At 45.9% G+C, this 16218-nt stretch overlaps 1 protein-coding gene across 1 annotated transcript; it reads right to left on the bottom strand.

The window, feature by feature from the left end:
* Positions 1–1162: 1162 nt before the first annotated feature.
* On the bottom strand, positions 1163–15405 carry Stoml3 (stomatin like 3). The gene is made up of 7 exons (XM_041659429.1): positions 15366–15405; positions 9261–9364; positions 9112–9184; positions 6057–6139; positions 4661–4864; positions 4041–4175; positions 1163–2074 (listed from the first exon to the last, which is right to left on the bottom strand). The coding sequence occupies exons 1-7, from the start codon at positions 15403–15405 to the stop codon at positions 1850–1852; spliced, it is 864 nt and encodes a 287-aa protein (XP_041515363.1). The 3' UTR covers positions 1163–1849.
* Between the last annotated feature and the right edge of the window lie 813 nt (positions 15406–16218).

Genomic DNA, 16218 nt, shown 5'->3' on the forward strand with positions numbered 1-16218 from the left:
CTGTACAGGCTGCTACCGAGAGTCAGAACAACTCAGATTTCACACAACACATTGCCTTGTTGTGAATTTTGTTCACTTGTCCATTTCATATCTTGTAACCCTACCTGGGGCAGCTCAGCTATTGGCCATCTCCCTAGAATGAGAAATGCACATACACCCTCATTTAATTTTGGGGTTGCTTTTGCGGGCTCCCCCCCACACACACACACACAATAGTGGTGGCTAAAGCTAGGGCCACACACATGCTAAGCAAATGCTCTACCAACAAGATTATTTTCTCAATAATCCGGCCCCACTTCTGATGCATCAGTAGGCCACTGTTCAATTCTTTGGGGACATAAGAACCCAGAGCCCGTGCGGGGGGTACCTAAGAAGCCGAAATATCAGAGGGTAGCTGGTAAGGCAAAGGACTTGGCTGACAAGGGTTCTTTGCCCTCTTCAAGAGTGATGCAATCCATGGCTGTGCCTCCCGGGAGGCATCGCAGGAGAGAGGTTACTTGCCATTTCCCTTCCTCTCCCCCAGGGAAAGGACCTTACCCTAGGCCCAGTGGAGGGGGTGGGGGTGTTTTGAATGCCATCCTGGCAGTCTACACTCTGTGATTCTTCTACAGCCTCGTTATCACCAAGCACACTTATTGATCTTCAGAGGGTCTTTGTTTAGTCAGTCAATAGTAAAAGCATAAACTAGAAAATGCACTAAAGAAAAAAGAAAATCACCCTTAATGTCATCAAAGACAGAGTCACTTGAATCTGCAGGAGGCTCTTTTGTCTGCTTTGTTTCATTTTGTTTAAGCTCTCACTATGTAGCTCCAGTTTTCCTGAACTTTCTATGTAGGCCAGGCCAACCTCCAAGTCACAGAGATCCTCCTGCCTCTGCCTCTAGAGTGCTGGGATTAAGGGCAAGTTTCAGATCCACCAGCATGACATAGTGAGTACCAAAACCAAATAAATAGGTAAGTAAATAAAATAAAATAGACCTCATTTCTCAAAACTAATCCCAAAAAGAAAATCACATCTCGGCAATGAAATGAACTCCACCGACGCAATCTTTAAACCATGATCACTTTCTATGACTTTCTTTATTCACAACAAGTTGTTGGAGTTGGGGAGAGACTACAAACAGCTCTTAATCACTATGGCTCTTGGGACTCGCAGAGTGAAAACATGCGACTCACGGAATGACATCCCCAGTGGTTACAGATGTTCTGGCTAGTACGAAAATTACCCTGTGCTTTTCTGCCTCGCTGCTCCTCTGATGCCAATAAATGCGCATGATGATGAGAATGGCCCAGACCCTAACAGGACCTGCAGGGTGTTCGGAGAGCGGGACCTCAGCTGGCACCTATGCCCTGTGCTTTTGCTGCTACGTCGCAGCTCCCCATCCAAACTGAGCCTAATTTTCAATCTTGAAGGATTTCCTTATGTCTACTTGAGCTACAGCAAGTCAATTTCTTGGAATAACAGTAAATCGCATACATAGCAAAAATGCAGGCCCTGCTTTCCTTTACAAATGACCTAGGGTCCTTCTCCAACACAGCTTAAATCTGAAGTTTTTGCCAAAGTCTCCCACAGTCTCCACCCCATCTGAGAGAAAGGCCCTGCTGGTTGTCAGGGACAACTACTAACTAATCGCGTAAGAATATTAAATATTAGTTATGCCTTAGAAAGAAATGTACTGTGCAGCTCTCAGCTTTGTTTTTGTCTGTGTAGCTGCCATGTTTCCCCCCGGAAAGCCTGCTAGCTGTGGCGTTACTGTAGCGGCATGGTGCTGGCCTCTGTCTTTTCTAATGGCTGACCTCTCATGGCACAGAAAGGCCTCTCTAAGCAATAGGCAGTCACTTGGGAGAGCTCAGGCCTTCTTATTGTCGACCTTCTTTTTGTCATAGCTGATGCCGCCAATGCCCTCGAGCATGTTCATGGGCAAGGGGAACACGATGGTGGAATTCTTCTCAGTGGCTACGGTGGTCAAGGTCTGTAGGTACCGCAGCTGGAGGGCAATGGGGGACTCGGCCAGTACCATGGAAGCCGACTTCAGGGACTTAGATGCGTTCATTTCTCCCTCAGCCGCAAGGACCTAAAATGAGAGAAACAAAAGTTGATGACTGCATGGTATCTGGGGCTTCTTTTTCTGGGTGTGGGTCCCAGTTATGCTACTTGTATCTTCTCCGCTTACTCTCTAAACAAAGACAAGATATTCACATTCAAGAAGCTGCAAAAAGCGAATGTTCCCGTTAGTTGTGTTTGGGTTTTTTTTTTTTTTTTTTTTTTTTTTTGTTCACTTAACTCAAAGTAGAGTCGTCTGGGAAGAAGGAGCCTTAACTGAGGGATTGCCTCCACTAAACTGCTTGTGGGCACGTCTATGGGGCATTTTCTTGATTAATGATTGACACGGGAGGGCCCCGCCCACTCTGGCAGTGGCATCGCTGGGTAGATGGTCCTGGGTTGTATAAGAAAGCAACCTGAGGAAGCCATGAGGAAGAAATCAGTAAGCGGCACTCCTCCAGGGCCTCGGCATCAGGCCCTGCCTTGGTTGAAATAAACCATTCTCTCCTCAAGTTAAATTTGGTTGTGGGGTTTGTCACAGCAACAGAGGCGTGGACTAGGGCCCTGGGGCTAAATATTTTACACATTGTTAGCCCTCAAATTTTACTTTCAAGCAGATAAAAGCGGTGCCATTTCAGCCAATGAAAACTTGGTCTGAGAGCGGGCACGTGGAGGCCTGAGAGTCTTCGGGAGCCAGCTGGCCCCTGTTGTGGGTGATCGGAACCCATCTCAGGGAGTCAGGCTTGCACAACAAGCGCTCGTACTCTCGCTGTATTCTGTCGCCAAATTAGGCTCATTCTCACAGCGCCAGAATTGTTTCTAGTCGCTCAGCTTTTGATCACAGCAGTAACGAGCCCCACCCCGATAACCCTCACTGGGGCTCTCTCTCCTGACTGTCCCTCTAAATTCTGAGGTTACTCAAGAGAAACCCTGGCCAGGGCTCGACTGACCCATCTTGCTTTTGATGTGCCAAAGGAGTCCTACTTAGGAAATGCTGGCACTCAGTAGACAAAACAAGGAAGACCAAGGGTAGAGAAAACCTTCCTTAGCCTTAGTTTGGCTTCCTAATATAGCGTGAGATTCCCCTCTGTATGCTATGAATATGGTTTATTACCATTGGTTATTGAAGAAGCTGTTTTGGCCAATGGCAATGGCTTAGTAGAGTAAAGCCAGGCAGGAAATCTGAACAGAGATATAGAGAGAAAGTAGGCGTAGTAGGAGAGATGCCATGTAGCTGCCAAAGGAGAAAGATGCCAGCCGCCAGCCAGAACCTTACTGGTAGGCCACAGCCTTGTGGCAATACACAGAATAATAGAAATGGGTTAATTAAGATGTAAGAGTTAGCTAGGAATATGCCTAAGCTATTGGCAAAACAGTGTTATAAGTAATATAAATTCTGTGTTATTATTCAGGTCCGGGTGGCTGGGAAATGAACAGGCAGCCTCTGTTTACTTTAAGAGTCATACTTGAAGATTTCCAGTCTCTGACACCAGTAAATCTATCCATGCAGAACAAAGGTGGCAACAGATTCATGGAAACTCAGGCCCAGCCTGAGTTCTAATTCTGACCTGGCTTGTATTCCGACAATCTTTTAAATTCAGTAACATTTATCCTACTCTAGTAACAATGTTGAAAACATAAGCACTACACTGGTCACTCTGGAAACGTTAGCTTTATAACGATGGTGGTCCCTGGACGACTCCAGGCTCTGCCTCACAGGATCTGAAAGGCTTTGCTAAGTCACAGTCTCCACAAGACCTGATACATGACCAGTGTTGCTCCCTGCCTTTCCTTGCTGATCACTCCACATGCAGCAAGCAGAGTCGTAACTTGTTACCAACCTTCCTCAAGGTGTGGCAAACTGCCCACTGTCTTTTAGGGAACTTCTCAGGAGAGATAAATCAGTGGAAAAAATCTCTTTCGGAACAATCATTGGGATTCTACCCTCCCCTCGGCTCCATCCTTGTCTGCCACCATGCTAACCCAATGTTTCTTACCTTGGCTCTGGCTTCCCGGGTGGCCTCAGCCTCGGCTGCCATGGACCTCTGCAGCTGCACAGGAATCCGGACATCTTTGATTTCCACCCTGGCCACGCGGATCCCCCAGAGCTCAGTGGCATCATCAAGCAAGGTCTGTATCCAGAAGAAGAGGCATTGATCAAAAGACATGTGACCCGCCTCACGTATCCGGTGTGTTTGGTGGGGCTCTCTTTTCTAAACTCATTGGTGACATTTGGAATTGAAGTGAATCTCCTGAAGGTTTTGTGAACAAATCTTGAGCTGGGGTTTGAACTCTGTTGGTAGAGAACTTGCCTAGCAGGCAGAAAGCCCTGGGTTTGATTCCCAGTACCATATAAAACTGGGCGTGGTAGTGCCAGCCTGTAATCTCAGCACTCGAGATAAAGGCAGAAGAATTACAAGTTCAAGGTCATCCTCAGCGGCGGTAGTAGTGAATTCAAGGCCAACCTGAACTCTCTCTCTCTCTCTCTCTCTCTCTCTCTCTCTCTCTCACACACACACACACACACACACACACACAGAACTAAGAACTATGGATGTCAGTGGGTTAGTGGTCACTGATCCCCGAGATGCAGGCTCCACGTACTCCGTGTCCTTACCTGGATGCTGTGGGCGATCTCTTCTCGCCCAGATAAGATCTGGGACAAGGTCTGTGTCCCTAAGACGTTTCTCAGAGTGGTTTGCGCCAGCAAAAATGTGGCTTGGTGGACATCATTCACGTTGGCCACCGCTGAGACAGCGCTGTAGATTCTGTAATAGACAACTCCGTCCACTTGGGTGGTCACAGAATCTCTGGTGAGGATCTGCAGAGCACAGAGTGAAACCACGTGTATCTTACTTTACCATTGACTGCACAGGTTTGGTCCCTACCTATCCCTGTAGCTTTAATTTAGAGATTTCTTACATCCCATAGGGAAAAGCCCTCTCTTCTCCTTCCAAACAGATTTGCTTCCTGTTGTCTACCTGGTATGCAGATCCCCTCGGACTAAAGGAGAAGCAATACTTCTTAGGAACCATAGATGGCGCCAGAGACCGTGTTCTATATTCAAGCAAAGCAACTGCGCTCTTGAGATCCAGTAAGCAGTCATTCTGAACAGTGATCTCTTCCTTTCTCTCTCCCTCTCCCCCACCCTTCCCCTCCCTTTCCCTCTCTTTTAAAGATATTTCTGGGAGGACCCTGGGATTAGAACCCGAAAACTGTCCACTGCAGAGCCACAAAAGCCTTTGGAAGCTTTCCAGTAGCGTCTGCGACGGCTCGGATCTGAAGCCGGTCCTCCACGTCTCCTGACAGCCCGTGGCAACTGGTAGGTACCTGGGCCTTGATTGGTTCCCTGCCTGCTTATCGCTCTGGCCATGCCCCATCTTTCCTGCGTTTTCTTTTCTTTCTAGATGCCTTTGGTTATAAGAGGGCAGCTGGAAAGCTTGTCGGTGTCATTTCCTCTTCTCTATGACCCAGTTTCTGCTTTGGGTCATTAATGCATACGACTTCAAGAACCATTTGAAGTTCAACTTCAGGCGGGTCCTGTGTAGCGTCTGTTCTGTCCCGGTACGTACACAGAGACACCAAAAGTGAACGGCAAAAGTAAAGTTAAGCGCTCCACTGTTTCTAAAAGCCCCTCTGGGAAGGCTGTGGAGAGTGCAGCCTGACCTCACACACACCACCCCCACCGCTCCACCACCTCCCCCTCACGCTCTCCACCGCGTTCCACTCAACTTTCCCTGCTGCGCCCCTCGCGTCTCCCTCAGCTAATCCCGCTTTCCCTACAGCGCACAGCCCGACTCCACCTGCTGTTCCATTTTTTCAATGTTTCAGCCCCGCCCTTCCGATTCATTCTCATTGGCTAACCGAAGCCACCTGAAGCATTTCAAGCAGGCCCCCGGGGGGGGGGGGGGATGGGGGTAGAGGATGGGGATTAAGTCACCTTCCCCTGGTAGGTTAAAACTATGCCCAGACCATAGGGTTTTGTTTTTAGCAACCCCTGTTTGATCTTGTACCTCTTGTGGAGGAATGTTGCAAGTGACTGTTCGCAGATCTACTTTGACAAACACGTCAATGCAGGGCAGGACCAGGATCAAACCTTTGAAAAAAGAAAACTGATTTAAAATTTGACCTGTTCAAAAGAATGACGAAGACGGTCTTCTACAGGGGTTGAGCATTGCTTTTGTAGTGCTGTATGCATTTCTTGAATGAACACATGCAGCTTTGGTGAAGGTGACTGAATCTGGCCATCCAGTAATTAAAGGAAATGAACTACTTAGGAACCAAGGACCTGCGGCAAAACGCTAAGGTCCCCGACACACAAGTCTTTACATTTTCTATTCTTCGGTAATCTACTTCTATTTGACCATTTATTTTTGAGGCTAATTTTAAACAGGTATCTAGGAAAATGGTTTGCTAACTGGAAAGAGTCAAGCTGGGCTGTGATTATCAGCTACTGACAACAGCCCCCGCATCACCAACAGTGTTGAAGGAATTAGTTGGTGTTAAAATCTTCCCTCCAGTCTCAGGTTCAGGAAGGAGGCTGAGGTTGGTGAATTACAAGTTCAAGCCCTTCCTGGGCTACATAAGGAATCCAAACGCAGCTTAGACAAATTAGAGTTTATTTCAAATACATTTTATATATGTATATGCACACACGTACATACTCAAAAACATATATATGTGTTAATGCTTGGCCCTTGGCTAGCACAGTCTTCCAGGGCTCAGAGTCCCTGCAAACAGTGAACCACAGAGCTGAGAACTCACTGTCTCTTTAGCTGTGTTCAAGTACAATGATGTCCCCCCCGTGCAATCATTTCTGTTTCTGAGTAGTAAGTACTGGACTTGGAGCAGGCCAGGAAAGGGCAAAGTAAAAAAACCCATCTAAGAACACCGGGTCCCCAGCTTTACCCCAGAGGTGTTCACTCTTTACGGGGATCACAGCTATGAGGCAGAACAGCAAGGTTTGGACAGGTAGCCATTTCCATAATCAGGGCGTCTTTGTGTTACCGCCTTTACTTTTAAGGCAGAAATCAGCTTTTAGTCGAGTGAAGAGCCGACGACATGGACTGAGTACACGGTGGTTTTGCTCATTTGTTCATATTATTTCAAGCTTTACTTTTTTCTCTAAATTTTCTTGAATCCTGAGAACTACCTTGAGTTCAGTGTCAGCCAACCCAGCCATGTCTTGGACCGCTCACCCATCCCTCCTGAGCTTTACCGACGACACAGAAGATGTGGTGAAGCTGAAGCACAGGTCACCATGACAACAAATTAAGTACCAAGCATCATGCCAAGCACAACACAAAGTGCTGGATATGACTGCTCTTCTCGTTAACACTTTTATTACTAAAGGATCATTTGCCATTTGCAAAGGCCTTAGCAATTTGGCTTGCTTCCCACTGGCCCTCATGATGTTCTGAGGTAAACCGTTAGCCCCAGAGACATGCATGACGGGGGTTATTATCCTGGGACTCTCAGCCGAGAAATCTTGTGGGAGAATTCATTTAAGAAGAACACATTCTCCTCTGGAGTTCTCCAAGTCATGGCTATTCTGCCTCTCTCCCTGCTCTAGGTTTACTTATTCATTATTCGTTTGTTTGTTTGGTTGGTTGGTTGGTTTTTCAAGACAGGGTTTCTCTGTATAACAGCACTGGCTGCCCTGAATCTTGCTCTGTAGACCAGGCTGGCCTTAAACTCACAGAGATCTGCCTGCTTCTGCTTCTGCCTCTCCCTCCCAAGTGCTGGGATTAAAGGTGTGCACCACACCTCCGGGCTCTAGTTTCACTTATAACCAATATAACCTTGGACCCATTGATGGGGAGTGTGACGGAAGAGAGGGCTTAGTGACTCTTCATTGGCAGAGTCTCTAACACTGGTGTCCTGACACATGTATAAAGACATCCACAAGAAGTGATGCTTGTCTTCTTCTCTTAGGTTGGTTATGAAGTTAGACAACCGTTAAGCTATCTGAAGGTCAAGGCTCATTCACAAAATTATCCTGGGAAGTTTCTCATTTTTTTTTTTAATGTAACGTAAAAGAGCACACAGTGTTGTTGATTTGTGGTCAGGTAGAGTCTCACCGCGCATATAAGGCTCCTGTTCCCCCAACCCAGATGTTACAGTGTGGATGGAGATAAAACAGCCTTCCCTCAAAGCATAGGAGCTGGGCAGAAAGCAAATGCTATCAGGGAAATAAAGCTACCGGCCACTATCCTTCCTAACCATAATATTAATCATACGAAATTGTCATTGTTATACATCAAAACAAGTGCAAGCAATCTGTGATTGCAGAGAAGCTGTGGCTCAAGACCTCAGGTCCAGGGCTCCTTACTATTCAACACCTCCCGTCCACTCCCTCAGCCAGAAGTCACCTTATAATCTGAACAGTTGGTAACCGATTTTACTTCCCAGAGTTGTAGAGAGCGTGGAGGGAAATGCACCTGGAATTGGATGCTGGGAATCTCCTGTTTACTGCCAGCCATTGGGATACTCACTGATAAGTCATTAAATCTATATTGGCCTCAAGGTCTTCATTCTCCAAACTAGAGAATTCTACCCAGGGAATCACATCTGACTTCAACTCCTCCAATTATTCATCAGCTCACCACAAGAGGAAGATATATATATATATATATATATATATATATATATATATATGTATTATAAAGTGACACCATATATATGCATATATATGGTGTGCATATGCATATGTGTGTGTGCATGTGCATGTGTGTGTAGCCCTTTCCAAAGATAATAAAAATCCAGCTCCTTGAACAGTCCACATGCCCATTCACTTTCTTCCTTCACTCCCTGGACCTGGCTCTTCACAGCCCTGGGCATAAATGGCATCCAATCAATGTTACCCATTCACTGGACTACTCGGGGGTGAGTTATGAGGCAGAGGTTCAGATTGCATAATGCTTTAACTGGCCGTCTCTCCCACTAACAAGCCCAATGGACCGACATCATCCGCTGCCTGAGAAACAAGGTCTCCAGCTTTCTGTGTTTTCTCCTTGGACATTCCCTAGATCCCATGGCTGGTGGTAACAGCCATCCGCAGTCTCCTACCTGGTCCCTTGGCTTTGTCAGCTTGGATGCGTCCCAGTCGGAAGACAACAGCACGCTCGTACTCCTTAATGATCTGAAAGATTAAGGGAGAAGCTTCAGTCTTCCCATCAGTCCGCAGGGAGACGCCCACTTCTTTCCCAGGGCCTTACCTTCAAGCACATCCATATGGAGATGGGGAAGGTGATGAGCATTAGTAGCAAGGAAAGGAAAAACAGAATCCAGCCACACACACCAAGCCGGTTTTTGTTGATGCCTGGGAAGTGAGAAAGGGGTAAGTTTGTAGTGCAAGTGATTCTTAGCAAAGCTATCAGGCAGGGTAGGTGAGGAGGGACTAGGTCCTGACACTGCCTCCGCCTGACAGGATGGAGGAGCAAACCTAACTCCATTCACACCGTGAGTATAGTTACAAACAGTTGTGTGCACACCACACCGCACACACATACCACATACACACATGCAGTAACTCAAAATTTTTTTATGGGGAGGTGCTTAGAAATTAAAATCGATCTTCCCTTCTAAGAACTCTCCCGACAATCAGCAGTGATAATCATCATTATGTTTTTGTAAGGCCAGCATGGTTTATCATTATCCAACAGGAAAAGATGCCTTGGATTATGTCCATGAACCACTCACACCAGGGCTAGCAGATTCATGGGTTCCTTGAAGTCTCCACATGAAATTCAAAACAAATCCTGAGAAGGGCAGGGAGGCGCTATCATCCCTCGGGAGGACAATGCTGAGCATGAGGGAAAACATCGGAGAACCCCTGGGTGTGAGTTTCTGTGCAAGGTTTCTCATGTGCCGACTCCAGAGATTTACACAGCCCGTTCCAAAAGAGACTGCGTCTTCTCTTCATCAGTAAGATAGGGATTGAAGTTACCTACTTTGGAAGACCTGATAAATGATAATCCATGCATTAGTGTGTATGTCTATGTCTGCATGTGTGCCTCTGTCTATCTACCTGTGTGTGTATGTATGTTGTCTGTATCTGTATGCGTGTGCACATTTGTGTGTCCATATCTGTGTGTGTGTGTGTATATATGTGTGTGTGTATCTGTATGTGTGTCTCTCTGTGTGTGTCGTATTATTCCCGCTTACAAGTGATAGAACATTTAGGGACTTATCAAACTGCTTTGTAATAAGAGGAAGCTTATTTTAAGTCCTCCTTCAACAACTCAACATTTTGAAGTTTTAGTCACATCAATCATAATTTCTTGTTCATAAAAATGTGCATATCTGGCCAACCTTTTCATGTTAGAATTCTTTTTAGTCGTCCTTTTACCTCCTCTGAGTCCTTTGTCTGTTCTCTTTGTCTAGACAGTCACCTCCAGTCTTGTCTCCCACTCCCTTCCATTTGAGGCACATTTTCCACTGCAGCCTTAGAACTAACTGTGCTTGCTAGATACACCACCCTGGCAATCCCAGCCACGCCCCTGCCCAGGTTAGAAGCTCAGGTCATCACTGATCCCTCCTTATCCGTCTACTAAAGTCACTCTGGAACCTCCACTGGTACACAGACACACACACACAGAAATGTAATCAAGGTTTTAAACATTGGGTGTTTATATGCTCACAGAATCATTACTACATCCTATTTACTAGTGATTGTTTTTAGTATTAATACAGTCTGTACATGTGTTCTCACTGGAAAAAATATCAAAGCTTCAGACTTGAGCTCCCCTTCACTACCTCCTTCTCAGTTCCACATTTATATAGAGAAGGAAATTAATCATCACCAATTTGTGTCTGTCTTTAAAGGTCAATTCCCAGGAATTTACATACATGTATTTGTCGCTAGGAGTGACAATCTGGTCTCCTACCAACCTTAGACAGGCAGCTTCCTGTGGTGTGTGTTGGAAACAATGGTTTCCTGTGCTGTTTGCCTCAGAGTTCACAAGATTCTTATTTTTTATACAGTCTGCCCACTGTCCCTTCCGAGCTAAACATTTAAGTCTTATGCCCATTGTTGTTTTATACCTCATTTTAATTTTTTTAATTGCATAAAGACTGGAGATCCAAACAAAGAACTAAGATCCCACTCACACTGAAATGGAAAATTCAAGGCTTGCTTTACCAGCTCAGAAAGAAAACCATCAAAGAGCATTAGCAGAACGAGCCTAGGGGCAGACAGGTCATGAGCAGAGCTGGAAAGCCAGGCCTTGGGTCGGGTGGCCACGTGTTCTAATCAAGACAGCTGTACCCCTCAGAGATGCCGGTATTCGCTTGATCTGCTCCCACGTCAGCAACCTCCTCTGCTGCAGGATCCCAACAGCTGGCTGGAAGGAGTTGCGAGTACAGAAAGGAACTCTGAGTGCCACAGGTGGGGTGGTGAGACCCTGACAATTGTCCATGGTTTTGTGTGTGTTTGTATGAACGTGTGTGTGTGTGTGTGTGAGCATGTGTACGTCCATGTGTGTGCAAATGCATGGTCTGTGCGTGCAGAGGTGGATGCTCGGTGCCTTCATCTATTAGTCTGTCCTTAGTTTTTAAGATGGTCTCTCATTGAATCTAGAGCTGGTAGCCATTTCGGTAATGCTGGCTGGCCAGCGGCTCTGATCCCCAGGAATCTTCCAGTCTTTGCCTCCTTCTCATCGGCACTAAGGTTGGGATAATGGACACATACAGTATTGTTACCAGGCATTTCCATGGGTTCTGGACTTCTAAACTCATGCCTTCATGATTGTACACCAAGCATTTTACCTCCTGAACCATCTTCCCTGCCTCTAGCTTTTAGTAAATTAAAGAGATAGATAGACAGACAGAGGCACAGCAAGAGACAGAGAGAGAGATGGAGAGGAGGAAGAAGAGGAGGAGAAAGAAGAAGAGGAGAAGGAGAAGAAGAAAAAGAGGCAAAAGAAAAGTTGCTTATAACTGTCCATTTAAAATTGCACAAAGTCGTTCATGCTGATAATACAAGCGTGTGCGCAGATGAACCAGGACAGTGAGTTCACGTCCATCCTAGGCTACACAGCAGCACCCATCTCAATAACAACAACAAAAGAACCAGAGCAGGTCAGTGATGAATCCTAGGAGTTCCCCTCCTTATGCACCCCTCCCTCCAGAGGCCTGGCTCCACAATTCATGAAAAAGACCCAATGTGGCAGCGGCACCCCAGCCTGGGACTCATGAGGCTCTCGGGTCCACTGTGGGTTTTAGCTGCTTCCTGTGTCTTCCCTGGGAATGTTTAGCACTCTGGAGGGGTGTTCCATTCCTGGCTCCCCGCCTGGGTCCCAGTAGAAGCCAGTGAGTGAGTGGATGGTCCCCTCGAACCCACTTTGAAGTCTCAGAATGATGCTCCGCCAACGGGTTAGCCTTATGGGTCTATTTGGAAGCTCGCGTCAGAAATAATGATCCATCAGGGAGACTCTCTCTCTCACGAGACCTAATTAGTCCAAGAACCATAAGCCAATGCTTTTTCTCCTTCATGTTTCTGCCTTCCTGTATACCCGACCCCACATCATTATGAGAAAATACAGAGGATATGATGTCCTTGCATCTTTCTGCTCTGGCCCCACACACCCCCCCAACCCCCGCCCATGCTTCCAGGGCGCGCTCTCTCTGAAATGACAGCACTGCCCACAAGCACAGGTATTTTGTCCTTCAAATTTATCTCCAGATGACCTCACAACAGTTCCATGTATACCAGTGTATAGCAGACACCCTGACAGACAGACACATGATATTCTATTTTTGCATACATTTTGTGAGATAGTTGTGGACAGTCTCACGCATCCTAGGATGGATCCAAACTAAGATGTGACTGGAGATGACTTTGAACTTCTGATCCCCCTGCTTCCTCCTCCCCAGTGCTGGCATCACTGGTGCATACCCTTGTCTGTGCTGAGGATTTAACCCAGTATGTGTCTGTGCATGCTAGGCAAGTTCTCTACAGCTTGAGCTGTGTGTTCAACCCTTGCGCATATGTTTTTACAGTTTATAAAAGTACTTGAGAATCATTATAAAATGATAGAAACCTAAAAAATATTATGGCATAAAATCCTTCGGTCAGTGGGCTCCTAAGTGGTACAAATAGAAGCATAAAAAGAATTATGGAAGAAAATTAAAGCAAATGTCTCCGAGTGGTGGAATTATAGTGGTTCTGAGGTGTTTTTTTTTTTTTTTAATGTTTTGATGTTCTATGAATATTTTATGTTTGCCTTCATGGCAATGCAGGGCTATGCAATGCTTGAGAAGGCCAGAAGGGGGCGTCAAATCCCAATAACTGGAGTAACAGATACTTGTAAACCACCATGTGGGTGCAGAGAACTGAACTGAGCTTCTCTGCAAGAGCAGAGACAGTTGATCCATCTCACCAGCCCCTGACTCTACACACTCTATTGCTGGGAGGTCTGCACACTAGATCCTGACTGTATTGGAGTTGGAGCAGAAGGGCAAACTCAGCCTCTCTGTCTCAGGAGATCCACATTGCACCTCTCATACATTTCAACAGCACAGGAAACACAAGCCCCAAAAATGTCTAATATGTTCTGCAAGAATATAAGTTTATCGTTTCACTAAAAAGTCCAAACCACAAAAGCCACTCTCTAAGATGCCTCACTGATGAAACAGCATCAATCACACCCTCGGCTCAGGTGCTGTCTGCCCCTGCTAAAGTGGAAACCAATAATCCTCGCAGAACCACTTGGTTAGAAAGGTGAGGCCTGGCTTGACACACACTAACAATAGGAACAGTACGAGGCTGAAGCAGGAAAATGGCCAACCTGAGCTATACGGTGTAAAGTGAAGTTCCTACCCCCTCCCCGCAAAGCAACATAAGGCTGATCAGTTGGTTGGACTTTCTTAATTGGGGAGTTTCGAAGTCTAGAATTTGTAGGTGCAGAAGCAAAATTCACACGGGGTCCCTTCATCTCCTGATCACCCCTTTATAGCCCGCCTCTCTGTCCCAACATCATGTGAACATCAGGCTAGTCTTTTTGGAAGGAGTCCACTTAAGAGACTGGCAGCTTCCACCTCCACCCCACTGTACCCTTTCTGACGTTCCCACCAGCGTACTTAGGGAACATCTTGATTCAGGGATTTCTTTTTTTTTTCTATGAAAACTCCATAAACCATTTCCACAGTGGAACGTATTGTTTGGGACAGCTACACTCCATGTTCCTCGGCCACAGTCACTCATATTTGGCTCAAAAAATAAGCTATCTCTTATTCTTTTTGAGATGAGAGTTGTGCTTTTTTACTGACAATACAAGAGACCTTGTCTCTTAAAATAAAGAAAAGAACATGGTGGTTGCATCCCTGCAATCCCGACACTTAGGAGGCGTAGGCAGGAAGTTCAGGGGTACCCTCAGCTACCAGGTTGTTGAGATCAACAACCTGGATGACGAGAGAAGAACTATTCTCGAATTTTCAAATGATATTTAGTACTTTAGGCTATCAGTATTGCTATGCCTACGTCAAGAAACAAGATCATTTTCCAATTCGGTTAAATGTCTATTTTTCTTTTCTGAATTAGGAGCGCTAAAGGCTTTCACCTTGAAATATGGTTTTGGCAGCTGAAGGTTACAGAACTTAGTTTAAATCCCATGCACAGACACACTCCCCGCCTCCACATCACCACCATCACTTTTTAGCCAGCTCCCAAACACTCCAAGACCCAGTCCTTTGTATGTAAAATAATAGTCAAGACTTCCTCTATGAATGTCAGGCCTGAGAAGATAACAAGAACCAGCCACTTCCCAATTCATCGCAGTCATTAGCACGAAGCATAGTTTGGTACTTATGGGCTAAGTCTTACTCTTTCAGCTTCTCTCCATTTATCTGAAGTTATGCACCTGAAAAACCAAAAAAAAAAAAAAAAAAAAAAAAACAAGCTAACTTCTTTCCTTAGGCATAGCATCATCATCTATGTTTGAAGATGAAGGAAAAGTCAGCCTCTATCATATCTTGGCTCTGTAAAGTGAAGAAAGCACTATAAAGATAAACAAATGACTATTTGATCACAAAGGGAGCCAAGGCGAGTTATAGACCACCATTCAAAAACCAAACAAAACCAGAGCAAATACAAAACAAGCGGTTTTAAGTGAAATTGAAGGCCCCGCCCCTCTTTGAGACGGGGTCTAGTCTTGAACTCATAGCAATTCTTCTGCCTCAGTCTCCAGAGCGCAGGGTTTGCAGGCATGCCCAACTGAAGTCAGTCTCGGTAGGTATACCTGTGACACATCCCACCCCTCCAGGGCTCCAACACCTGCTCTGAATGACACGTGTGGGCATCCGGAGAGGTGGAAGGAACCTACCCACTAAGCTGTTCTTATCCAGTTTCTCGGGTGAATCCATCTCATTCTTGAGATGCTTTCAGATCTGGCAGATGGTCCTGGGTCTGGATACAAACGAGACTGCAGGCTTAAGCTGAGCGGTGTGTGGGGCAAGAGCCAGAGCAAGGGAGGCTCCCTCCCCTTGGCACACACCCTGAGGAGTGGTAACCCTGGTGCGAGAAGCCTAGAAACATAAACAAAACACCTTCCCTGGCTTCACTCTGTCTTTGTTCAAAAAAGAAACGGTAAAAAGCAGAGAGCTTCCGAAAAGATATGCCATGTGACCCTGTATCATTTACTTACTCTAAAACATGGCTAGGCCCCTTGTGGAACTCATTGTCTGATGTAGAAGGATGTCTGCGCTCACGTATTATAATGCAATAATGCAACCTAATTCGTCCATCACATTGCGTGAGAACACTTTCAAATGCAAACCTAATCCGGTCGCATCCTTAAGATAACCCAAGTGCTAACTGATGGACAGTTGGGGCGAAAGTCATCAAGTCATAGATGTCCCAGGCAAAGTTTGAAACAACTGGCCAGTCCTTCTCTTCCCTGGCATTCCCTTCTCCCCATGCATCCATCAATCACTTTAAGGCTTTTAGGTGTTTGTTTTCAGATAGGATTTCATTCTAACCCAGGCTAACCTCCTGCCTCAGTAACTCACCCTCCTTGTCCTGAGTGCCAAGATTGCAGGCATGAGCCAGCACTCAGCTTTCTAAAACTTTTTTTTTTTTAGATTTATTTATTTATACAACATTCTGCCTCCATGTATGCCCAGAGGAGGGTGCCAGATCTCATTACAGATGGTTGTCAGCCACCATGTGGTTGCTGG

The sequence above is a fragment of the Microtus oregoni genome, unplaced genomic scaffold (genome assembly GCF_018167655.1).
Source record: "Microtus oregoni isolate MIOR12 unplaced genomic scaffold, Mior012 000010F_ref0000083, whole genome shotgun sequence".
NCBI classification, from domain to species: Eukaryota; Metazoa; Chordata; class Mammalia; order Rodentia; family Cricetidae; genus Microtus; species Microtus oregoni.

Coding starts and splice junctions, on each gene's coding strand:
- Stoml3 (XM_041659429.1), bottom strand. CDS start 15,405: ATGGATTCACCCGAGAAACTGGATAAGAACAGCTTAGTGG. Junction 6,140..9,111: donor TGACAAAGCCAAGGGACCAG/GTAGGAGACTGC, acceptor CTTTTTTCAAAG/GTTTGATCCTGGTCCTGCCC. Junction 4,176..4,660: donor AGATCGCCCACAGCATCCAG/GTAAGGACACGG, acceptor TTCTGGATACAG/ACCTTGCTTGATGATGCCAC.